We start from the raw sequence: 25,426 nt of genomic DNA on the forward strand, positions 1-25,426 counted from the left end.
CAATCTGTATCAGTTAAGCCTGTTTTGAACAACAGGAAGAAATATTAAAATAGAGGTGTATTTTATTAACTTCAATTGCTTGTAGATAAATTCATCAATACATTTGATCATAATTAACAAAGAAATATTCAGATCACTATATATTTATACTCATATAAAATTTAGCGTGTTTATTTATTATTTTTTTAATTTTGTATTTTTTATAAAAGTTATTGTCATAATTTTTTACGTCTATACATATTATATTTTTTCATAAGTTAGATATAAATATTTATACACATAGTATTTATATGATAATTAGAAAGAACCATATTAATTATATCAGTTAGTTCAGTTACTATATAAAAACATTTCGATTATACAGATAGTCACTAGAATATCTTCCTTCTTTATGCAAGTGAATTGTAGCATTCTATGATTTCCACAGATTTTTGGAGTGAGAGTTCCCTGAAGTCAATGTTTGACTATTTAGGAAATGCAAATAGTTTATGTATTGTAACTGTATATGATTTTGTTATAGTTACTGCCCTACTACTCTTTTTGGGTTGTGATGGGATATTGTTAACTAACTAATTTCATATTATTACAGTGTGGAAGAGATGGGTGATTAAATGTACTACACTGAGTAAGACGTTTTATATAGCAGAGTTGGACAATGTTTGTCTGAGAATCTAAGTCAGCATACATTTGTCACATGGCTTATGTTTAGTTACTGTCTCCCTCATGTTCCAGCGCATAGACCGTACATAGTAATGGTTTTGTGCTGCAGTACTGGTCATGGAACACTTAGATGTTTCATGATTTATAAGGGAAATTACAAGCATATTTGATTTTAGGAAAGTTCTTTTGGAATTTGGGTTATGCTTTTCCCTTCTATTGTTTGCCGTATATATGGGCCCTAATATATTGCACTTTTTTACCTTTATCGCAGCCTATTAGCTGCTGATTGCACTTTAAAGTTTTGAAATGCGGTATTGCACAACGATTAAATCTAATATACTATTAAAGGTAATAGATGAGTAAACAGATGCATTCTTTTGTGCGTCAAGCATTTTGCGATCGGAATAATCACACCACTACTATGAACTCGTTCTAATGAATGTCAGTTGTATAGTCAGTGATGTATTGACAGCCTTTTCTAAGGCTCAAATAGGATGTGTATATAGTCTGCTTTCTTGTTGAATGAATTTTCATTGTAAGTACTAGCATTTCATGATTTAGAAGGTTTAGGATTTGAAAGATAGCTTTAGAAATAAGTCTAGGAAGCTGGGCGACACGTTTTGTGTCTTCCGTTTACTGTTTCTATGGAGACTGAAACAGTGCATCTTATGCTTAACACAGCTTGTTAGCTGTGGAATATGTGCTAATCATTGAGCTATAGAATATATGGGTTTCAAGCGGCAACGTTTGTGTTAGTTTCACTGTTTAGACAATTTTGAGGTTGGAGATACCAATTACTATATGTAGCGAGCACACTTATTTCAAAAGTAACTTTAATTTTATTCGGTTCAGATGTTCTAAGTACATAACTAGACATCAACCAGGTTGGCGCTGTAGAGATGGACACAATATAACCTTTTAGGATTTTTTTATACATCGTCAGCTTAAGTTAGCAGATGTTTAGCTTTTAACGCTAACTAGGTTTATAGCGGTTATACGCTTTTAGTATTTACACTGCAATTCTGCTTTGTTTTAAATGTTTATAGTATTGTAAGTGAATGAGCTTTTTATATGTCTGTTTCTCATGAGGTGATTAGTGATGTTTTTCTTTGCTTTAAAATTTTGATTATTGCCGACTTAAGAGTAAGAGAAGCTAATTAAATCAGTGACTCATTATTGTTCTGTATTTTGTTTTTTGCGCCAAAAGGCTGTGTATAAAAGAAGTTTGATTTTTTCATGATATTTACACCTGAAGAAGCGTAGTTTATCTACGTGAAAGCGCTTGTGTTTTTATGGAACAATAAAAGACGTTTTACTCATTTGGCTTTTCCATGTGGTGACTCCAGTTTGGATCTACTATCTACACTTGTTTTACGTTTTCCTATACGGAGTCTTTGCTTTGTTGCTGCAGTTCGTTACACTTTTTTTAATCCTAAAACTAATGAGGATGCTATCAGTTGTTTCAATTTGCAGAAAGTTGATTCTGCTTCTGGTGTCCACTGTAATAAATTTTGTGCTGCCATAGGCTTTTTGAATATCAAGTTGGTCAGTGGAGCAGATTCCAAGGCATAGTTTGGAATCCAACTCCGACAAAAATTAGTAGTACCTAGGAAAGACATCATTTCCTTCTTGGTAGTTGGTTTAGGTGCTTGTAATATTGCTGTTTTTCTGTCTTCATCTAATATTCTGCCCTCTTTGGATATTACATATCCCAGGTATTTGACCTGGTTTTTCCAAAGTTGCCGTTTGTTTTTGTTTACCTTGTGTCCTTGAGTAGCTAAAAATTGTAGTAATGCTATGGTATCTTCTCTGCATTCTTGCTGGGTGGGGGCTGCCAGCAGAATGTCGTCTACATAAAGTAAAATCTGGCTGCCTTTCGGTGGGATAAATCCTGCCAGGTTACTTGCCATTTCCTGTGCGAATATTGTTGGACTCTCACAATATCCCTGTGGTAGTCTCGTATATATATACCTTTTTCCCTGAAATGTAAATGCAAACCAATGTTGACTGTTAGGGTGTATCAGTATTGAGAAAAACGCATTGCTGATATCTACCACAGAAAAATACTTTTGTTGAGGTTTCAAATCATTTAATAAGGTATGTGGATCTGGCACCGTAGGTGCCCTGGGTATAACTGCGTCATTTACAGCTTGTAAATCTTGGACCATACGCCATTCTCAGTTTGCTTTCCTAACAGGAAATAAGGGTGTATTACATGGTGAATCAGGAGATTCTATCAATACTCCTTCCTTAAGTAAGGCTGCTGTTATAGGTTTGATTCCTATTTCTGCATCCTTTCTCAAGGGATACTGTCTCTTTTGAGGTCTAAATGCTGACTTTGGCATGATAGTGACTAGTCCTGCTGTACGAATAAGTCCTACATCTGATTTTCCTGTTGACCAGAGAGTCTCTGGCATGTCTCATAAAGCTTTTTCCTCTTCTTCTAGTAAGAGTGCTGCTCGGCTGTCCTCCCTTGCCTCCAAGTGTACAGCTGGGTGTGTCTGTGTTATCCAATTCAACTTCTGCTTTTGTACTCCCTGTTCGGAAAGTTCTAACTCTGTCTGCTTTTCGCACCTTGTGACTTTTTATCCTAGGATTGCCCACTTCACATTTTTATCTTTAGTCAAACTCACATGTGGTAATCTATTAGATTTGTAAAGAGCTAGGAATTCCTGGGGCAATGAACAGCTTACTACACTTTTTCCTTCTGTGTCCCAGTACAGATTTCGTAATACTAATCTGTTAGCATGGTTTCTAAACAGATGTCCTTCAAGGATGCATCTGCAGTCCTAACATATGGGTTGTCCTGCCTCAGGCAGCCCTTCGGTCGGCCGGATTCCAAAGTCTGGGTCTGGCCTCGGCTGATGTCGCACTTCACCCGACGTCATAGCTGCTGTTTATTGGGTATAAAGGCATCAGCCGACGCTATTTTCCTCAGTCTTTCTTGCCGCGCGGTGCCCGAAGCAGAAGCTGTTCGCAAGTGCCGGTCGGTCAGATCCAGAGATTTCTACTACCGAAGACTTCTAAAAAGCTAAGTACCCCGTTGGGGACTCTTTCTTGCCTCAGCCGATGTCAGACAAAGTAAATAATTGTTTAACTTGTGGGAAACAAATACCTCATAAGGATTTCCACTCTTCTGCCTTCCTTGCTTAGGCCCAGACCACGACGTATCAGCTTGTCTAGCCTGTGCTTCCTTCAACCGACGGACACTTAGACGTCGGTCGGAGTTTGCAGAGGAGTTTTTTGGTCCCGCTTTTGCATACAAAATGCCGTCGGAGACTCCGACTACTCAATTAGCTAAAAAGCGCAAGGAAAAGGACCGACACTCGTGGCCCGCGGTTTCGGCTGAAACCACGGTTAGGCCAACCGTGAGTGTCTCAGTTTCGGCTGAAACAGAGCCCCCGGTTCTTCCTTCGGCCGAAAGCATGCCTCTGATAGCCGAGGCCTCACAGAGCATGGCTGAATCTGCTACTGAATTTACTGCTACAGAAGCAGCACCCAGGATTTGTCAGACACTATTCCTTTAGACATATCTACCCCTGCACGTGGGGCTGCTAGACCCCCTGCTTCTATGTCTATCAAGGCTTTTGCCAGGGCTAAAGCAGCTAAATCTTCTAAGGCCTTACCTGCTAAAACTCCTTCACATAGGCCTACCTCTAGTTCCCAAATGCTCAGCCTGGCTGAGGATCTCATTTCTTTGATCAGGGGATCCCAACCTCACCCAGACAGGGCCTCTCAGCCCCCTCCAGACAAGAGGCCTAGGACTGAACCCCGGAACCTGTCTCTACAGATTATTCCTCGGATGACTCAGACATTTCAGACCCTCACGAAGGCCCATATTCTCCTTATGAGGATTCTGATGCAGAAGACTCCATTCCTTCTGCTTCTCCTCCTGAAGAATTTTCCTTTGGGGAAACCTTGCATGCTATGAGGGAACACTTCCAATGGCAGGGCCAGGATTTTTCAGATTCAAGGAAAAGGCTAAGGACCTTTTACACTTACCACAGCATAGGCCTTTAGCCATTCCGCCAGTACTAACAGTTGTTGATGATGCATATAATGATGCCTGTACTGCCCTGATTCTCTTCCTCCGGCCCCTGCCAAGCCAGACAGATATTACAGGGTCCCGGACACACATTACCATTTGTATAAGGCTCCTGTTGCAGACCCTGAAACCATTTCACAGGGCCCTAAAGGTGGCAGCTGCCTCTGCCAAAACCCTCTTCCCTCTGAAAGGGAATCTAGAGCATTAGAGAGATGGGATAAAAGGTTTATACTTCTGCTACTCTTTCGCCCAGGGCCTTGAACTGTCAATTTCACATGATTCAGTACCAGGAATTTTTGTTAGACCAGATAAACAAAAAACTGTCTTCTCCTGAACCTTTAGATCGCAAGTCCCTTCAGGATTTGGTACATAACTCTCAGCAGGTCAGTATCCATTTCTTAAAATGTGGCTATGATGCACTGGAGGCTTCCTTTAGATCAGCTATGACTGGAACAGTGATTCGAAGGCATGCCTGGTTAAAAGAACAATCCTTACCAGACCATGTTAAGTCAAAACTCCTAGATGCTCCCATGGAGAAACAGTTTGTTTGGCTCCCCTGCACAGGAGGTTCTAAAGAAGGTGGAAGAAAAAGCAAAATCTGTCCAAACAGTCAAGGATTTCTTACAGGTCCAACCTCCGAGGTTTAGCAGAAATTGGCCTTCGAAGAATTGGTCCTTTCCAGACAACTCCAGAGCGCAGAGAGGCAGAAATAGACGCCCCAGAGGCAGAGGTCAATCTAGGGGTGCCTACAGGGGACGTCAGTGGCAACCTACCAACCAGAGAAATACTGCCACAGATTCAACTACAACCACTTCCACAGGGCAGACACAATGACTTGGCTCTAGTTCCGCCTACCAGGGAACAACTGGAAGCACCCTTGGTCGGAAAGCTAGCCTTATTTTCCGACAACTGGCATTACATTACAGGAGACAAATGGACTTTACAAACAATAGACAAGGGCTACAGGTTTCACTTCCACACTCTACCAAAAAGAGAGGAATGCCAAACCTACCACCAAGCCAAAAACAGACGCTCTAAGACAAGTCAACAACTTACTAAGGATGAGAGCTATAGAAGAGGTACCACCTATGGAACAAGGCCAAGGATTTTACTCCAGGCTTTTCCTTGTACCAAGAAAAGAAAATCAATGGAGACCTATTCTAGACTTGTCCGCACTGAACACATACCTCATTGTTCCAAAATTCAAAATGCTGACCCTCCAGCAGCTTCTTCCCATGCTGGGCAAGGAGTCTTGGCTGGTGACTCTAGATCTCAAGGAGGCATACCTGCACGTCCCTGTACGACCAGATTGCAGAAGACACCTCAGATTTCTTGCAGGATCAGAGCATTATCAATTCTCAGCATTGCCTTTTGGCTTATCTACTGCGCCCAGAGTGTTCACGAAATGCCTGGCATCAGTAATTGCTCATTGCAGGCTTCAGGGAATTCAAATTTACCCATACCTGGACGACTGCCTAATACAAGCGGGCAACAAGGCAAAATTAACAAAAGATTTGGAAAATGTCATACAACTGTTGCAAGCCTTGGGATACACAGTCAACATGCAAAAGTCAAGACTAGTACCATCCCAAAGGATAACATTCTTGGGTGCAGAACTGGATACATCAACTCAGATGGCTTTTCTCACAGAAGAAAAACAAAAGCAACTACCAGCCTACTTCATGACATTAACAACACAAACTCGGCTTACTGCAAGGAAAGTCCTGCAAGCCCTGGGCTACATGGCATCATGCATAATATTGGTTCCACATGCCAGGCTGCATATGAGAAATCTACAATGGTACCTAAGGAATGTATGGTCTCAACACAAGCACAGTCTAGAAGCCCAGATTTCAATAATTCCATGCCTGAAGCAAGAATTCCTGTGGTGGGCTCAGGCCTGTCATTGGAACAGAGGCTTGCCCTTCCACAAACCTCATCCAAGCCAGACCATCACCACGGACGCCTCAGACCTAGGATGGGGGGCACACATGGTGGACAAGTGTATTTAAGGCCTATGGACCCAAGACCAGCTGAATCTACACATAAATCTAAAGGAGATGCTGGCAGTGAAACATGCGATCAGGCATTCAGACCACTCCTTCAACAGGGTCATCTGCTGATAAGGACCGACAATACCATAGTCATGTGGTACATCAACAAACAGGGAGGTACACATTCATATCCTCTATGCCGGATGGCAATGGACCTGTGGAATGTGGCCCTGAATCTCAACATTCAACTTCAGGCCAGATTTGTACCAGGAAAAGAAAATTCTCTAGCAGACACCTTAAGCAGAACTACCACGGATGCTCATGAATGGATGGTGCATCCAGATATCTTCAAAGCCATAACAAAGAAATGGGGACTACCAGAGATAGACCTGTTCGCCTCCCCACACAACCACCAATTGAAGAAATTCTGCGCAAGAGCATACCACCCACTTGCTTGGAGGGTGGACTCCCTTTCCTTCAGCTGGAAAAACCTTACAGCATATGCATTTCCACCTCTTCCCTTGATGTACAAAGTTCTACTGAAGATCAGAGAGGATCAGCCAAGGGTAATCCTGATAGCTCCAGACTGGCCGAGGCAACATTGGTACCCGCTACTGAGAAGCATGTCTCGGGCACACGCATGGCCTCTACCTCTATGTCCCTTACTTCTAACACAGGACAACTACAAGATCCTACATCCAAACTTGAAAACACTGCAGCTAGCTGCTTGGAATATTGCATAAAACAAAATAACCCAGGTTTATCCCAGAGGGTTAAGGACATTATCCTGGAGGCACGCAGACCTTCCACAAGGAAGACTTATTCAGCCAAGTGGAAAAGATACCTCATTTAGAGTGCAGCAAAGGGAGAAAATGTCTCATTGGCAAACATAGCACACATCCTGGAATATTTAGCAGAACTGTTCCACAATGGCCTGTCTTACTCCTCCATTAAGATTCATGCATCAGCAATTTCAGCAGAATACAACATGGATCCTCCTGTCTTCTCTCATCCTCTACTCAGGCAGTTCTTGAGAGGAATCAAAAATGTAAAACCTCCAAGGAAACCACCTTTACCTACATGGGATCTCAACTTTGTGCTGGAAAAGTTAACACTTCCCCTTTTGAACCAGCAGCAACAGCAGAATTACAGTTCTTGTCTTGGAAAACTGCTTTCCTGCTAGCAATCACTTCAGCAAGAAGGGTATCTGAGTTACAGGCATTAATGGCAGTACAACCCTTCCTTATCTTCCATCAGGACAGAGTCGCTCTGAGAACTAACCCTACCTTTATGCCAAAAGTGGTCTCCAGAGTATCATTGAACCAAGCGATTAATTTACCTACATTCTTCCCCAACCCACAGAACAGGGGGGGAAAGACTGCTACATACCTTGGATGTGCACAGACAATTACGCTACTATCTGGACAGAACTAAGACCAGCAGAAAAACTGACCAGCTTCTGGTAGCATATGCAACAGGAATGCAAGGAAAAGCAATTTCAAAACAGACAATCTCAAAATGGATAGGAAATTGCATTCGATTTTGCTACTCTTTTCATGGAAAGACAACTCCTGAAAATATCAGACCTCATTCCACAAGAGCTACAGCCACCACTACAGCTTTCCTACGAGGAGTGGCTACCAAAGACATTTTAGAAGCTGCTACTTGGAGCTCCATGTATACATTTGCCAAGCATTATAATCTTCCCTTATACTCTAGATCCCGAGCAGGTTTTGCAACTGCTGTTTTGCAAGGGATCTTAACTACACCATCTTTATCTTAGTGCCTCCTCCCCCAGTTTGGCTATGGTATTCTACCCATATGTTAGGACTGCAGATGCATCCTTGAAGGACATAGTACAGTTTTGTACCTACCATAAATGTAGATGTCCGATAGGTATGCATCTGCAGTCAGGATTACCCACCCTCCTTCCCCTCTGTGGTATTCCTAGGGTATTTACCCCTCTTTTAGCTAGCTGGGGGAATCTATTATGGTGTATTTGTTTGTATATATGTATATATATATTTTTTTATATTGTTTGCGCTCTACTATTTGGAATTATTTGCATTTTTCCAAATTTAGCCTTCCTAGAGGGCACCTGGCATCTAGGGCAAGAAACACTGAGGAAAATGGCGTCGGATGATGCCTTTATACCCAATAAACAGCAGCTATGACGTCGGGTGAAGTGCGACATCAGCCGAGGCCAGACCCAGACTTTGGAATCCGGCCGACCGAAGGGCTGCCTGAGGCAGGACAACCCATATGTTAGGACTGCAGATGCATACCTATCGGACATCTACATTTATGGTAGGTACAAAACTGTACTTTCTTGCTCATATTCTTTATCAGGTCCTGGTTTGCTACAGTAGTATAGAGTGCAATGCAACAAATGCTGTTTATCAGTGTCAAGGGAGGGGGATTTACTGATGGCTACGTTCATCAGTTCTTCGGTTACTGCCCCTGGACCAGTCGTAACCAAGTCCTGGCTGTACCAATAAAATGTTTCACCCTCCCGTCGCACTACAAAAGTATCCATTTGTCGCTGTGCTTCCATACCCTACATAGTTGGAACTACTGCTATGCCAAATTATCTGCATTAGGTCTCTGCCCAAAAGATTTACTGGGCATTTTGCAGAAACAACAATTTTGTTTTTCTGGGTCATCCCTGAAACAGGGTCAGTTATTGCTATGTTGTGGGAGAGTGGCTCCCGATACAGCTGTCCATTAGCTGCTTTCACTAATATGTAATCAAGTGATTCTGAATTTTCTGGTAGTTTGGAAGGATGTATCAGGGTCCGTGAAGCCCCCTGAGTCACAGAGGAATTTAACTTCCCTCCCCTCTACCAGAAGTGTAACTTCCGGTTTTGTGTCTGCTAAGTAGAGCTCTAGGCTCAATAATGCCAAGTCTAAAATTTCATTTTCTTCATTATCTGTGATTTCATGCACATCCTCTATTTCTTCCATCACATCCTCTACCCCTTCTATCACATTTGCACTTGTCTTTTCTTGATTATTCCTCTTCAGTGATTATTCCTCTTCAGTGATTCCTTGTCTTCTGTGGTTACCTTTTTATTTTGCCTGCAATCCCTTGCTAAATGTCCCTTTTTCCCCGCATTTAAAAAATTCACCCCTTTTCTTTCTCTCTTCAAAATCCTCTGATCATTTATCAGATTGTTTGTTTCCCTGGGCATTTTTCTTACCCTTCTTCCCAGTTTGTACTACAAAGACTTCTGATCGGTCTTCTACTGCAAATACTTGAGTTTTCTTTTTCTTTTCGCTATTAAAATGCCTTTCGGCATGTCTTGCATATTCAAGTAATGTCTGTAATCTACTTGTACGATGATCTAACATGTGCTTTGTAATAAAGCTGCTAATGGGTGCAATACTGCCTTTCAAAAATGCATTCTTTAGCTGCTGCTCATATGGGGAATCATGTGTTTGGTCTTCAGGTACCTGCATTCCACAATGGTTTTTAAAACACTCTAATAATCTGGCATAATATCTATCAACAGTTTCACCTTCTTGTTGTATGCATTGATTAATGCAAGTCCAGTCAGCCCTAGGCTTCCATTTCTCAGAGATTCGGTCTGTCAGACCTTTCACTCTGTTATCCAGTTCTGCGTTACTATGTGGGAGTGGCCTATATTCTGCGTCACTGGGATTCCAGTTGCCACTGATCATGTGCCAATCTGGACCCACGATTTGTCTGACTACTTCCTCTCCATTCAAATGGTAACTTAACCTCATGCCCTGTAAGTCTTCTAAGAATTTTCTAAAATTAACTTTCGGATGGGGAATTCCCTCTGTGGCTTTCCGGATGTCTTCCGGTGTCCATGGTCTATATACTAGAAGAGTTGGGTCCTGTCCTGCCTGTGGATTTGGTACTTCTATGAGTGGACATATCTCTTCTTCACTCATAGCTTGTGAATTTTTATTTATTTCATGCAATTCAATATCCCCTCTTAAGTTGCGTGTTCGAGACCTAGTCTTGATAGGATCTCTGACAAACTGTTTGGGTTTTGCAGGAACAGCTGGATATAGCGGAGGTGGATCAGCTTGTCCACTCTCTTCATATTCTGGTAAGGGAAGCGGAGGGGGTGGAGAGGCTGTTGCTATTACCAAGTTATTGTCTTCTTTTTCTAAAAACATTGCTTTTAAATTTTTATTCTTTTGTTCCCTGCGGTTTGCTTCCTCAAGCCATCTGTGTGCCTGAGGAACTCCTAATTGACGTTGCTTTTTTAGCTGACCTTTTGCATCTGTTTTAAGTTGTTTGTCAAGTTTGATAAGTGAAGGTTTATCTAAATTACCATCAAATTTGTATTTATTAACCCACTTTGTATAGTATCTAACATTGTCGGCACACTGTAATTGCATATATTTCGTGTCTTCGGTTAAGGGCGGATCTCGGGAACTTTTTGTGCACTTATTTCCCATGTTGTCTTAGCTAAGTTAGAAATTGTTATGTAACCCTTTCTATCACGTGGTACCACAATTTACACTTCTTCACAGTTTATCTAGATTAACTGCCTACCTATTCTGTTTCCCTGATCTATGACAAGACCGCAATCTTCTTTGTCCCTGATCTGCACTTTACAGATCTCCCTGACAAAAACAAAATACTGTAACAAGTCCCTGATCTAAAACAGAAAAAAGGTAAATTCCTCCTTACCTGAGCCTCCGTGTTTGATCCCACCTAAACTGTTGACTCGTCTTCCAGTCGCAGATCGGAAACTGGCTAGCCTCTCTTGAATGACAATTCAGTCGGAGGTCTTTTCAAAGCAGAAGAACCGATGTGGCTTCTTCCCCATACGGTTTAATGCCACCGGGCCCATCTGACCTGAGCTAGAGCGAGAGATATTTCCGGTCCGAAGGACCAATCTGTCAAACAAAAAATATACTTAAAAAATTATCAATACACGGTCGGTTCAGGTTAAGGCACTTTAATCTTGCAACAAGGAGACAAAAACGTGCTAATACAGAGTTTGTCTAACTAGAATCAGGAAATACCAGCATTTTTATACATTTTCTAATAAGACGTTGCCTACCAAGCTGACGCAGATCACAAGTTTTAACATAATCATTACATAGCAGTTGTTTTCATACTTTTCTGCTTGTACTATCAATTTTTGTGAGAAACTTCCTAAGAAAAACAACGTGGCCTTGGCTACCACCGGTTAGATATATGCAATGTTACCATTCAAGGTACTACGGCTAATTTGAGCACAAAGCAAGTATAGATTGCAGTCCATTTCTTCAACAGTTCTTTGTCTTTATCTCTTCCTTCTGCAGCTGTGCATGTTCTCATACCACGAACAGAGCTAATTGTTCAAAATCATAACATAGAATATAGCATTGTCTCATTCATTACTTCCTGACCTAGCAGATAATCACCTGTTCTTCAAGTACATTTCCAAAAGGCATAAACATGAATTTTGCTGTGCTAGCAGTTACTAGGTCAGAGGGCATCTTGCAAGTTTCAGAAAGCACACTGCAGTTTCAAAAACTTCTCTTAGTCTTATATAAAACTAAGATGTATATAAAATAGAATGAAAAATGTGTCAACTGTTTTAGCTTCTAATTAGCATTAAGCACACACATTAATGCATATTTTTCTAACAGCCTGCCAGCAGGATAACCCAATTGTAATGACTGCAACAGTGAATATACTCGAACATCTACATTTATGGTAGGTACACAACTGTACTTTTTTTGATGGGCTTTGTTTGATAGTGTGTCTGACGAACCTTATCCCAGCTCTAAGCATTGCACTTCTAATGAGCATAAAATCCCCAATCAGGTTGCCCACGTAGTGTGTGTGTATTGCTTAGGTGCGGACCATCTGAAAGTAGTGTGTGTAGTCTGTGCTTCCTTTAATCCTCGGGCCCTAGCAGACTGACGTAACAAGTTGATACTGATTGGTCTCCTTCCATCGTCTGTTCCTGAGGCTCAGACATCTTCCTTGGCTTCAACAACTTCTGTGAAAGAAGCAAAAGAGAGATCTGCCCTGCCTTCCAGAGCGATCCTCTAAATGAAAGCCAGTCCAGGAATACTTCGGATCCTACCCCATTGAATTTACCAGCATTCTCGTATCCAGGGGAAGTTGCATCTTTGTCGCCTCCTCCACTATCAGATCCCCACTGGCTTGGGAACCAAGAGCTTCGAGCAAGTCTCCTGCCCACTCAGTCAAGTCCAAGCACTTCCAGCCCCCCCCACCCCCAGCTTCTTCCAGATCCTCTAGAAGCTGGTCTGAGGCAGACATGGGCAGGGTGATGAGGAACTTCCTCAAGACCCAGATCCAAATAGGGGTAGTCTCTGCTCCATCCCATATCTGATCTGTGAGCTTACCTAGGCCATACCATCAGGACTCCTTCTCTGATCCAGCCTTCGGTTTCAGAGTTGCAGGGCTCGTGACTCCCGTGTGTTGGGTTCAGTGCAGGGGAAGCTCTCTTCCTCGATGCCAATGTTACCCGTGATCAGCTGTGTTCCTGTTCTCTTGCAGCAGAGCGAATCTCTGAGCCAAGGTGTCAGTGCTGGGTCCGGGGGACTGGGATTGGCTCCATCTGTATAGGAGCCATCTCTTCCCTTAGGCACCTCAGCCCCTGACAGTTCAGGTTGGATCCCTTCTGGAGGCCACGGATATGGCAAGAGTTGTAGCTGTTTTCTCCATGTGTTAGGGCATTCTGCGATCCTTTTTGTGTGAAGGAAATTCTAAGACCTTGCATAGATGTCTTATTTATTTTGGTCTATAAGAGTCTGAGGTAATTTGCCATGCTTTCTTACTGTAAGGAGGTAAAGAGATGTGAAACTGTGTGAGGTAATGAAAGTAGGTTCATTTTACAAGCTCCTATTCAGGAGTCTGGGCCAGTTAGGGTAAGGACTACAATAGTCCACTACCATTATGGAAGGTTTAAATGCACATTCTGGGATGTTTGCTAAAAGATGCGTAATATTTCTTTCTTCTATCCTCTGTAGGTAAAGAGATCTCCCAGCAAAACTATTGGTGCTGATGATGATGTCCTTGAGGATTACAATTACAACAACCCTAATGACACTACAAACTTCTGCCCAGCTCTACAGGTTTGTGTCCTTTCATTTAGGATGCTTTTTATCCTGGCATTTGTGTAACAAGTTGCATGGGAAGTGGAAGGTTTAGGGCATCTTTACATTTGTAATGTAGACATTTTGTCAGTAGTAGCTTATTTAAAGACTTATCCAAGTTTGTGTGTGCTGGGGGTGGTAGATCCTCACTTTATCCACATTTCTAATTTAACTTTTTCTGAGATTGGAAAAGCATGGGAAGAAGCTAGAAATCTCCCCAAAGTGTAATGTTTGATGCTCTCCTATTTAAGTAGGCTTAACCAATGCAGGTTGTTCTTTAATAATTTTCTAGTTTTTTTCACTTTACTTTTTTATTGTGGGGATAGTTTGGTTAGCTTTACCTGTGCCCATTGTAAAGATTTAGAATATATTCACTACTGGCTGAATGCAGGCCTTTTCAAATATTAGAAAAAAATGTGGCCTTTAAGAATGTTCCCAAGGTAGGGAAAGTGTATATTGTCCACAGTCTGAAGTTGGTGTGGTTGTATAGGGGAGTTTTTCTGCAACCATGCATTGCCTTGTGTTTAGTGGTGTAGGAGTGGCAGGAACCGTGTGGTTTAAGCTGCATTGCAATATTTCCTAAAAAATACTTGGGGAAGCTGCAGGGTATCAGTATTACTTAGAACATACGTTTTATATCCTGGGTGCAGAGAAGTAAGTTGATGTGGAAGACTAATGTCAGTATGGACATGTTTTGATGATGTTAACATGGCAGATCACAAAAGGCTGTACCCTTGTGCCTGCAGTTATTCCTGCAATTCTAGCCTTTGTATATGAATGAATGGACAGGAGGTGTATTAGGTAGGCATGATTGAGGCTTGGTTAAGGTGTTTACCTCACAGACCTAATGTATGTTGTTTTCTCACCTTTGATCACTGTCTGGTTATTGGCTAGGCTCTTAATAGTTTACACACTGGTTGCCTAGCATTTACCTATGAACCTATAAAAATGTCAAGACTGAAGCAGTTTGTAGAATTAAATGTTGCAGTAGTTTATTGATGCTTTGCTGTAAAGAGCTGTTAAGTAGTGGAGGGGCTAATGTTTCTAAGGAAATGCTGCACTTTCTCTTCACAGATGTATTTTAGTAGCTCTTAAATGCAGAGCTCATAGTTTCATAGATGTATACTGAACTAGTGGCCACTGAGGCCTTTAGGCCTATCCAAGCATGACAATTATATATCACCCATGTTTGTGCCTGTGAGGTTATTTTAAGTGATGTATGTAAGCTAGGGTGAGACTTCTAGGCTGCCTGTGTCCGTTAAATGCATAGGTGCTGGACCTGGGATGTATTTTCGTTTTGCCATCCAATAGGCCAGTTTTCTCTTGGATAGTGTTAGGGAAGAGCTCTGCTTCAAATGAATGGGAAGCCTGTTCCAGAGAAGGAGAATCGTGAGACACTACTCCCCCCATGTGCCCACATGTACTATTTATGTTACAAGCAAAGGTTTTAAATCCCTAGATAAAGTAATTCTGATTATTTGTTTTGCAGTTATGCTGAGAGTATATTAGAGTGGGACCCAAGGATGCCTTTTATGCCGAGCATAGATTTCTTCTTTGGCAGTTTGTAGGAAATGAGATACAGTGGCAGGGCTTTTTGGGCAATCTGCCTTAGGACACGCTGTTTACATCCTGTTTTCTTTTTGTGAGGAACCTCTTTGATACCAGTTTTTTCATGTGCCTAGTCAAATATCGACGGGGTCATTGTACTCAATAATGGGGGGGGAGGTGACTACAGTGGTACAATGACTTTGATGTAGATGCCATGCCTTGCTTATGATCTGAGCAACATAGATACCATAGACACAATGTTGGTCAAAAGCTAGGTTATTGTCTCCATACATCCTCAATCCCCTGACTACCAGCTCTACTTTTAGGGATGTGTTATCAATGAGGTAATTTCATAGGGTGGCTAATTTCCCAAAAGGTACTATAATGCATCTCTGGGTACAGCGCTTTAAGTTGTGGCTTTAGCACCAGTAATTTATCTGTTAGGCCTTCCTTTAAGATTTTAGTGCCTATGGAGGAGGTATTTGACTGCTCCTAATTTGCAGTCCACAGGCTTTATCAGCCAAAGTCCGTTGACATTGGCCTTTACTTTGGAGAGGTAGAAGCCAAAAAGGAAGCGGACCCACTACAGAGCCTTGAGTGACTCTGCCACTGACTGGCTTCTTTGTGGAAATGATGTCCCCTAACCTAACTTCCTGGCTGCTTTCTAAGAGCCAGCTGGCTAGCCACTGCATAACATTGGGCAGCAGGGGGGGTGAATAAAATTGGATTTTGAATCCTAAATTCTGAATTTGTTGAGTAGTAGACTTGCTAGAGCTTTCAGCTCCATGTAGGTGGCTGTATATACAAATCGGTTCTACACGCTGCTCTGCTGGCTTTAAGTTTTATACATAGTTAAAAATATCCTCTTGTGCAAAGGGCAACAACAAAGCTATTTTTACCTCAAATTTGACTATAGTAGATTTAATTTGCAGTCTGTTTAGATTGGAAAGTGTCTGTTTTTATCATGCTGGGCATAGAACTTCCTAATCTTGGCTGTGACTTTCATTTTGATGTAAAAAGTAATTGTCCATGGTTTGCCCCATGCCCTGTCTTAGTGTGAAGCCTTAATTATAATCCAGATGACTTAGAATCAGCTTGTGACCTCAGCACTGGAGTTGGCAACCAGGAAGGTTAGGAATAACTAGCTGCTGCTGGCTTGCCCTTTAAGGAGAAGGTGGTCTGGTCCACTGCATTACTGGATTATAGTGAATATTAAAAAAAAAAGCCACACTGTACACACCATCATCATCATCATCTTTCGGCTTTTCCCATTAGGGGTCGCCACAGCAGATCATCTCTTTCCATTTCTTCCTATCCTCTCCATCTTGCTCTGTCACACCAACCACCTGCATGTCCTCTCTCACCACGTCCATAAACCTTATCTTAGGCCTTCCTCTTTTCTTCTTACCTGGCAGCTCCATCCTTAGCATCTTTTTCCCAATATACCCATCATCCCTCCTCAGCACATGTCCAAACCAATGCAATCTCGTCTCTCTTGCTTTGTCTCCAAACTGTCCAACATGAGCTGACCCTCTAATATACTGATTCCTAATCCTGTCCATCCTAGTCACACCGAGTGCAAATCTTAAAATCTTTAACTCTGCCACATCCCGCTCTGACTCCTGCCTTTTTGTCAATGCCACTGTCTCCAACCCATATAACATAGCTGGTCTCACTACTGTCTTGCAGACCTTCCCTTTCACTCTTACTGGTACCCGTCTGTCACAAGTGACTCCTGACACTCTTCTCCACCCATTCCACCCTGCCTGTACTCTCTTCTTCACCTCTCTTCCGCATTCACCATTACTCTGAACTGTTGATCCCAAGTACTTAACCTCATCCACCTTTACCAACTCTACTCCCTGCATCCTCACCATTCCTCTACCCTCCCTCTCATTTACACACACACACATTCTGTCTTAGCCCTGCTGACTTTCATTCCTCTGCTCTCTAGAGCATATCTCCACCTCTCCAGAGTCTCCTCAACCTGATTCCTACTCACTACAGATCACAATATCATCTGCAAACATCATAGTCCACGGGGCCTCCTGTCTGATCTCATCTGTCAACCTGTCCATCACCACTGCAAATAAGAAAGGACTCTGAGCTGGTCCTTGATGTACTCCCACCTCCACCTTAAACGGATCTGTCACTCCCACTGCAGTCCTTACCACTATCACACTACCCTCGTACATATTCTGTACAACTCTTACATACTTCTCTGCCACTCCCGACTTCCTCATACAGTACCACAACTCTTCTCTAGGCACCCTGCCATATGCTTTCTCCAAGTCTACAAAGACACAATGCAACTTCTGACCTTCTCTGTATTTCTCCAATAACACTCTCAGAGCAAACATCACATCTGTAGTGCTCTTTCCTGGCATGAAACCATACTGCTGATCACTAATCATCACCTCCCTTCTTGACCTAGCTTCTACTACTCTCTCCCATAACTTCAAGCTGTGACGGACCAATTTTATCCCTCTGTAGTTACTGCAGCTCTGCACATCACCGTTATTCTTAAAGATAGGTACCAAAACTCTTTTTCTCCACTCCTCAGGCATTCTCTGACTTTCCAAAATTTCATTAAACAATCTAGTTAAAAATTCCACTGCCATTTCTCCTAAGCAACCTCCATGCTTCCATTGGGATGTCATCTGGGCCAACAGCCTTTCCATTCTTCATCCTCTTCATAGCTGTCCTTACTTCCTCCTTGCTAATCTGTTTCACTTCCTGATTCACTATCCCCACATCATCCAACCTTCTCTCTCTCTCATTCATCATCCTCTCAAAATACTCTTTCCATCTACTCAACACACTCTCCTCTCTTGAGTACCTTTCCCTCACTATCCTTTATCACCCTTACTTGCTGCACATCTTTGCCAGCTCTGTCCCTCTGTCTAGCCAATCGGTACAGGTCCTTTTCTCCCTCTTTAGTGTCCAGTCTCTCATACAACTCTCCATATGCCTTATCCTTGGCTTTCACCACCTCTCTTTGCCATGTGCCTCATCTCCTTATACTCATGTCTACTTTCTTCATCTCTTTGACAATCCCACTTCTTCTTCGCCAGCCTCTTCCTCTGTATACTCTCCTGTACTTCCTCATTCCACCACCAGGTCTCCTTGTCCTCCTTCCTCTGTCCAGATGTCACACCAAGCACCTTTCTAACAGTCTCCCTTACTAGTTCTGCTGTAGTTACCCAGCTATTCGGTAACACTCCACTGCCTCCCAGTGCCAGTCTTAACTCTTCCCTAAACTCCACTTCACAATCACCCTTTTTTAACTTCCACCATTTAATCCTTGGCACTGCTTTCACACTCCTCCTCCTCTTCTTGATCACCAACGTCATCCTACAGACCTCCATTCTATGCTGCTTAACTACACTTTCCCCTGCCACCACTTTACAGTCTCCTTCAGACTGGCCCTCCTACATAGGATATAATCCACCTGTGTGCATCTTCCTCCACTCTTGTACGTCACCCTATGCTCCTCCCTCTTCTTAAAATACATATTCACCACAGCCATGTCCATCTTTTTCGCAAAATCCACAATCCTCTGACCTTCCGCATTCCTCTCCTTAACACCATACCTACCCATTACTTCCTCATCTCCTCTGTTCACTTCACCAACATGCCCATTAAAGTCCGCTCCAATCACTAGTCTCTCGCCCTTGGGTACACTCACCACAACTTCATCCAACTCACTCCAAAATTTCTCTTTCTCATCCATCGCGCACCCAACTTGTGGAGCATATGCACTAACAACATTCATCATTACACCATCAGTTTTGAGCTTCATAAACATCACTCTGTCAGACACTCTCTTCACGTCTAAAACACTCTTGGCATATTGTTCCTTTAGTATAACCCCTACTCCATTTCTCCTGCCATCCACACCATGATAGAACAATTTGAACCCATTTCCTAAACACCTGGCCTTACTTCCCTTCCATCTGGTCTCTTGCACGCACAATATATCAACCTTCCTTCTCTCCATCATATCAGCTAGCTCTCTTCCTATACCAGTCATACTGCCAACATTAAAAGTTCCTACCCTCACTGCTGCACTCCTAACCTTCCTCCTCTCTTCCTGCCTTCGGGCATGCCTTTGCCCTCCTCTTCTCCTTCGGCCAACAGTAGCCCAATTTCCACCAGCACCCTGTTGGCTAACAGTACTGGTGGCGGTCAATGTTAACCCGGGCCTCAACCAATCCGGTACAATATGTATATACTCTTGTGTTGGAAGTGGCATATAATACTGTAGCTTGATTTCTACTCATTCATAAAATATCCACTTATCTTTGGGCAAACATGGCAGACACCTGTCTTTTCATTGTACGTATTAGTGTCAAGGAGATCATGTTGAATTATGGTTCTGAAGAAACCTCAAGATGCAAAGGAGACAGAAGGGGATGGAATAAAGGTCAGGAGAAAATCCTTTAGTCTGCCTTGGTGATGGCCTTTCACCGAACTCTCTCATCTCTGTGGAACCAAATGATCAGTGATGACCTGCCTTTCAATGTTAAGTTGTCAATCTCGCCTTCATTCTTGCTTGATGGGTTCGGAGCCGATCCCTCGGCTCCGACTCGGCACTTGCTAAGCTCGAGAGTCACTTTTACCAGCTCGAGGCAGCCCCATATCCCATGATGCAAGGCGGTAAGTACCCAGATCTCGTTTGCCGCTTATGAGGTCCTCCTTTACCAGCTCCTGGTAAGTGATTCACTACTTTGATATTTTAGCCCCTTTTGCTAAAACCCTTTAATTTTTAGTTTTAAGTTAATTATAAAGATTTTCTGACAGAAAATTCCCTGTCTCTACTAATTTTTTTAGTCAAACTTTACCCATCCCATCCCCCCCCCTGTTAGGGTGTGTGTGTGTGTTTTCTAGTAATACCTTTTGGTATTTTATTTAATTTAATTCTTTGACTGGTGTGTGTGTGTGTTGTGAAACACCATGTCAAAGGAGAGGGTCTCAGGCTTTAAGAAGTGTGACTCGTGCTGTCAGAAGATGTCTCTGACAGACGGTCACACTTCTTGCCTGTATTTCCTGGGGCCTCTTCACCTGCAGGACTCCTGTGCTATATGTCATTCCTTCAGCCAGAGAGTCCTGCAGGAAAGAAGAAACAAACTGATACTTAGGGGCCTTCTTAAGCCGGAGGGCTCTCCGGCTAAGTCGGCTCCATCTAAATCAGCCAAATCTTCCAAGGCCCAGGCTTCTGTGTCTAAGCCTGCGGCCTCGGCTCCGACTCGTTCTGAGTCGAGATCGGCCCCGGCTGGAGCCGATTCTGGCTTAACTAAGCCTTCGGCACCGATGGCTATCGGTGCCGATTCTGCATCGACCACTTCGGTGTCGGCTCCGACCACCATGTGGCACAGGCATCGGTGTCGGCTCCGATCGGCTCCGACACCGTTACTTTTGTGGCTGTATTGGCTCCGGCTGGAGCCGATGCATCGAGGCTTCCTGTCGGCTCCGATAAGTCCTCGGCTCCGACAGGGTCTATAGTTTCATCGGTTCCGATGGCTCATTCCAGGAAGAGGTCGAGGTCTCCTTCCTTGGAGCCGATACTTTCGGCTCCGGCTTCACCTCTCCTTTCGGAACGGAGCCATCGGAGCCGATCTTCAAGGTCATCCAGACTTTCAGACCATGACTTAGAGAGGGTGGTCAGCAGATTACTAAAGTCACAGGCACTGGCCCAAATGTTACATAGTCCGTCTCAACAGACGACTGTTGGTCCACACCCCGTTACAGTTCCTCCTTCAACTCTACCCCAGAGCTTGGAGTTGGAGTCTTCGGGAATGGTTACTGCTACGGCTGGAGGACAGATACCCCCTTCTGTTCCTTCAGCCTCTACTCTTATCTCCTCTTCGAGACCTTCCTTAGAGGGATTCGGTGGTCGGGCTTCCATGGTCTCCTCCGAGGGGGTGAGTGGCATCGGACCCTTGTCCGAACCCGCTCTTCCCCTTGGAGCCTCGGCCTTGGTGAGCTCGGCTCCGACATCTGCCTCGGAGACTTCCCTTCGGTGGTCCCTGGAGTTCCTAGTTCTTCGAACGGGTTCTCTCGGACCTGCCTGGGAGGGAGCATTCGAGGTGATGAAGAGTGTGCTGGCCACTGGTATCAGTCAGCAGTCTGTTCCCGTAGCTCCTCCCTCTATAGTGCCTGTTGACATCTCTGCCACTTCTCTTGCTACAGGACCCAGAGATCCTCCGCCTCAGGTTTCCCCATTGGGAATTTCCCCCTCTTCCGAGGATTCTCCAGATGTTTCAGGAGATCCTCCTAGGAAGAGGACTTGTAAGAGGAAACATGTAGACTCCCCCGAGTCTGTCACTTCAGATACTGACTTTGATGAGTCAGAGGGATCCCCTAGATCCCCCTCTGAGGATGTCTTTTTCTCAGACATCCTAGAACTCCTTAAACAGAGGGGAAACTGGCCCACCAACAATCCCTCTGAGGATGAGTCAGTATACCTAGAGGTGTTTGGATCTTGGCCCTCCACCTCCTGGGTGTCTCCGCCTTTCGACCCCCTTATGCAGGTTATTGCCCGAAAGGCGTGGGCAGCTCCTGACTCTGTAGAGCCAGTCCCTAGGAGGCCTTCAAAATTTATCACTGCCCCGTGTGACAAGCAATTCCTCACTAAGGGTGTCCCCGCTGATGCCATGGTGGTGGCTGCTGCCACCAAGAAGGAACTTGCAGATCCTTCCGTACCCGCCCATCCTCCTAATAAGGACTCTAGGACCATGGATAAGTACGGTAAGCGGATGTTTTTCTCACCGACCTTTGCTATGCTCGCTGAATTACCTATGTCACTTCACCAGACTCCAGAGGGATATCCTTAAGGAGCTGGGTGAAGTAGTACAGGATCCTACAGCTGCAGGAGCTCAGGAAAAGATTGCTTCGCAGCTAGGAACCCTTAATTCCATTGCAAACTCCTCCATGCGGCTAATATCATATGCTGCTGATGGAGCGAGTAGAGCCGCAGGTACAGGTGTGGCTCTTAGACGCCAAGCCTGGATGCGGCTATGTGACTTTGCAGATCCCTTCAAGGCCCTTCACAAATTCTCCCTTTGATGGGTCAGCTTTGTTTGGCCCTCAGGTGAAGGAAACTTTGACCAGGTGCGAGCAGGACGGCAAGACTCTTTCTGCTGTAGGAGTCCGTTTTTCCACCCCTTCTAGACCTTATCCCAAAGGACAGAAGGGTGGAAAAATGTGGTTCCATAAATCCCAAGGAGTCACGCCGATTCACGTGGTCAGTTTACCCCTAGAGGCAGAGGGGTAACAACAACAGACGCCACTCTAGAGGCAGAGGGGCTCCAAAAAACCAGGGAAACAGAGAGCCTCTCTCTGACAAGCCCTTTCAGCATCCCTGAGATGTTGCCCGGCTGTCCCTCCTTGGAGGCAGTCGGGGGAAGATTATCACTGTACCCAGAAGCCTGGCATTCCCTCACTCAAGACAGATTGGTACAGTCGATCATATCCAAGGGTTACATAATTCCTTTCGAGGAAAGTCCTTTCCCCTCAAATTCCCTTCCAGATGTACCACCCTGTCTAAGGGAAATTGCAGAGTTAGAAGTCTCAAAACTACTGCAAAAAAGAGCCATTCAGCCAGTTACAACAGACCATTCAGAGCCCGGAATCTACTCAAGGTTCTTTTGGTCCCCAAAAGACGGGAGACTGGAGACCAATATTGATCTCAGCAGACTCAACAAGTCTGTGAGGAAGACAAGATCCCGAATGGTCACTCTTCAGTCAATTCTGCCCTTCTTACAGAAGGACAACTGGATGTGCTCAATAGATCTTCAGGATGCGTACTATCACATCAAAATTCACAGACGCCCAGGAGATTTCTCCGCTCGGCTGGGGTCCAGTCATTTCCAGTTCAGAGCCCTGCCCTTTGGTCTCACTACAGCCCCCAGAGTGTTCACCAAATGCATGGCAGTGGTCACGGCTCACCTGAGACGTCAAGGATTCCAGGTGTTTCCAGATCTCGACGACTGGCTCCTGTCAGCCACCACCAGGCATCAGCTTATACAAGCCAGGGATTACACAATAAATCTTTGTTCTCATTTGGGCATCTCGATCAACTTCGAAAAGTCATCCTCATCGCCCTGCCAGTCTATTACCTTCATAGGCGCAAACTTAAACACTGTTCGGATGTCAGCTACCCTTACAGATCAAAGAGTTTCAGACATTCAGAGTCATGTCAGGATCATTCTGGCCAACAAGAAAGTACAGGCCAGAATGGTTCTAAAGGTATTAGGCCTCATGGCTGCGGCCATTACTCTTCTTCCCCTGGCTCAATTCTACATGCGCCTTCTTCAGTGGATGCTGTTCACACAGTGGTCGTACCAACAACTTCCAATGCGTCACCAGATTCTGGTGACACAGACTTGCAAAGATCATCTTGCTTGGTGGATCACATCTCCTCAGGTTCACCAAGGCAGGTACTTTGTACCCCATCCCCGATAGCCACTGTCACCACGGATGCCTCCCTGATCGGGTGGGGGGGTCATTATCAGGGCAGGATGGTTCATGGGACGTGGCAGCCGCTCGAGTACCATCTGCACATAAATGTCCTGGAGATGAGAGCAGTGCTTTTAACGTTGCAAGCCCTCAACGACTTTCTTCCCGTAGGGACAATTGCAGTCCACACAGACAACATGTCTGTAGTTTGGTATATCAACAAACAGGGCGGAACCAAGTCCTACCCCTTGTGTCGAGAAGCGCTCAGACTATGGCAATGGGCGATCTCCTCTCATCGGTTTCTGGTAGCAACGCATATCCCTGGGAAAACCAACATTGTAGCGGACAGATTGAGCAGAGCTATTCTCATGCCTCACAAGTGGTCTCTCAAGCAATCTATAGTGGAAGAGATTTTTCTGGAATGGGGTCGTCCATGTTGCGATCTTTTTGCTACTCCCCAAAACAGCAAATGTCCAGACTTCTTCTGCCTCTTCCCTCTACCAGGCCATCCCCCCAGGGACGCTCTGACCCAGGATTGGCCCCAGGGACTTCTTTAAGCCTTCCCTCCATTTCCTCTGATCCCTCAGGTTATCCAGAAAGCTACCGTTTTGAGAGCCAAATTGATTCTCATTGCCCCTTACTGGCCTCGACAAGTTTGGTTCCCGTTCCTCCATCATCACCTTTTGGTGCAGCCGTGGCATCTGGACCCAGTGCCAGATCTTCTGATTCACCAATCGGGTCAGCTGCACCGGTCTATCCCTTCTCTCAACCTCACAGCATGGTTGCTCCACTTCCTTCCTTAGCCAGGCTTCCTTTGATCTCTAACCCAGTTAGAGACATCATAGTAGCTTCGCTAAAATCCTCTACCAGGAGGATTTATACAAGCAAATGGAAACGCTTTCTTTTTGGGCTAAGGCCAAGAATATTGATCCTTTTACTGCCCCTGTTCAGGCAGTCCTGGACTTCTTAGCAGAGATTTTTCATGCAGGCTCCTCTTCTTCCACAGTCAGAGTTCAATTGGCTGCTATTTCCAATTTTCATGTCGGGATAGCAGATCATAATATTATGTCCCATAGGCTCTGCAGGGCCTTCTTGAAAGGAATTTTCCTACTAAAGCCTCCAATCAGGAATCCTCCTCCTCAGTGGGATCTAAATTTAGTGCTGACATCCTTGATTCTTCCCCTTCGAGCCAGCTGTTTCTTGTTCCCTGAAATTTCTTTCTTGGAAAACTTTATTCCTAGTGGCTATTACATCGCCAGGAGGGTGTCTGAACTTCATGCTCTATCGGTTCGACCCCCCTATTTGGTTTTTCACAAAGACAGAGTATCTTTGAGAACTAACCCAACCTTTTTGCCTAAGGTCGCTTCAAAGAACAATTTGAATCAATCCATTGATCTCCTGTACTTTTCCCAAACTATTCAGACAGAGCTGAACAAAAGCTACATTATCTTGATGTCCACCGTCAACTTGGATATTATTTGGACAGAACAAAAAATTTAGAAAATCTGATCAACTTTTTGTTTCCTATGCGGATAATAAAAAGCCTTCCTGTTTCTAAAGTGACCTTGTCCAGATGGCTTTCTTCGGTCATCTCTGAAATTTATCTGCTCAGGGGAAAACA

At 44.0% G+C, this 25,426-nt stretch overlaps 1 protein-coding gene across 1 annotated transcript in view; it reads left to right on the plus strand.

The window, feature by feature from the left end:
* Window positions 1–25,426, plus strand: part of NCAPH (non-SMC condensin I complex subunit H) — a gene marked incomplete in the record, with an annotated part of 906,630 nt that overhangs the window by 441,136 nt on the left and 440,068 nt on the right. The window contains 1 exon segment of the mRNA XM_044084212.1: window positions 13,672–13,776. Coding sequence (XP_043940147.1) covers window positions 13,672–13,776 — 105 coding nt within the window.

The sequence above is a fragment of the Protopterus annectens genome, chromosome 9.part0 (assembly GCF_019279795.1).
Source record: "Protopterus annectens isolate FY-2018-M chromosome 9.part0, PAN1.0, whole genome shotgun sequence".
Taxonomy (NCBI): domain Eukaryota; kingdom Metazoa; phylum Chordata; order Ceratodontiformes; family Protopteridae; genus Protopterus; species Protopterus annectens.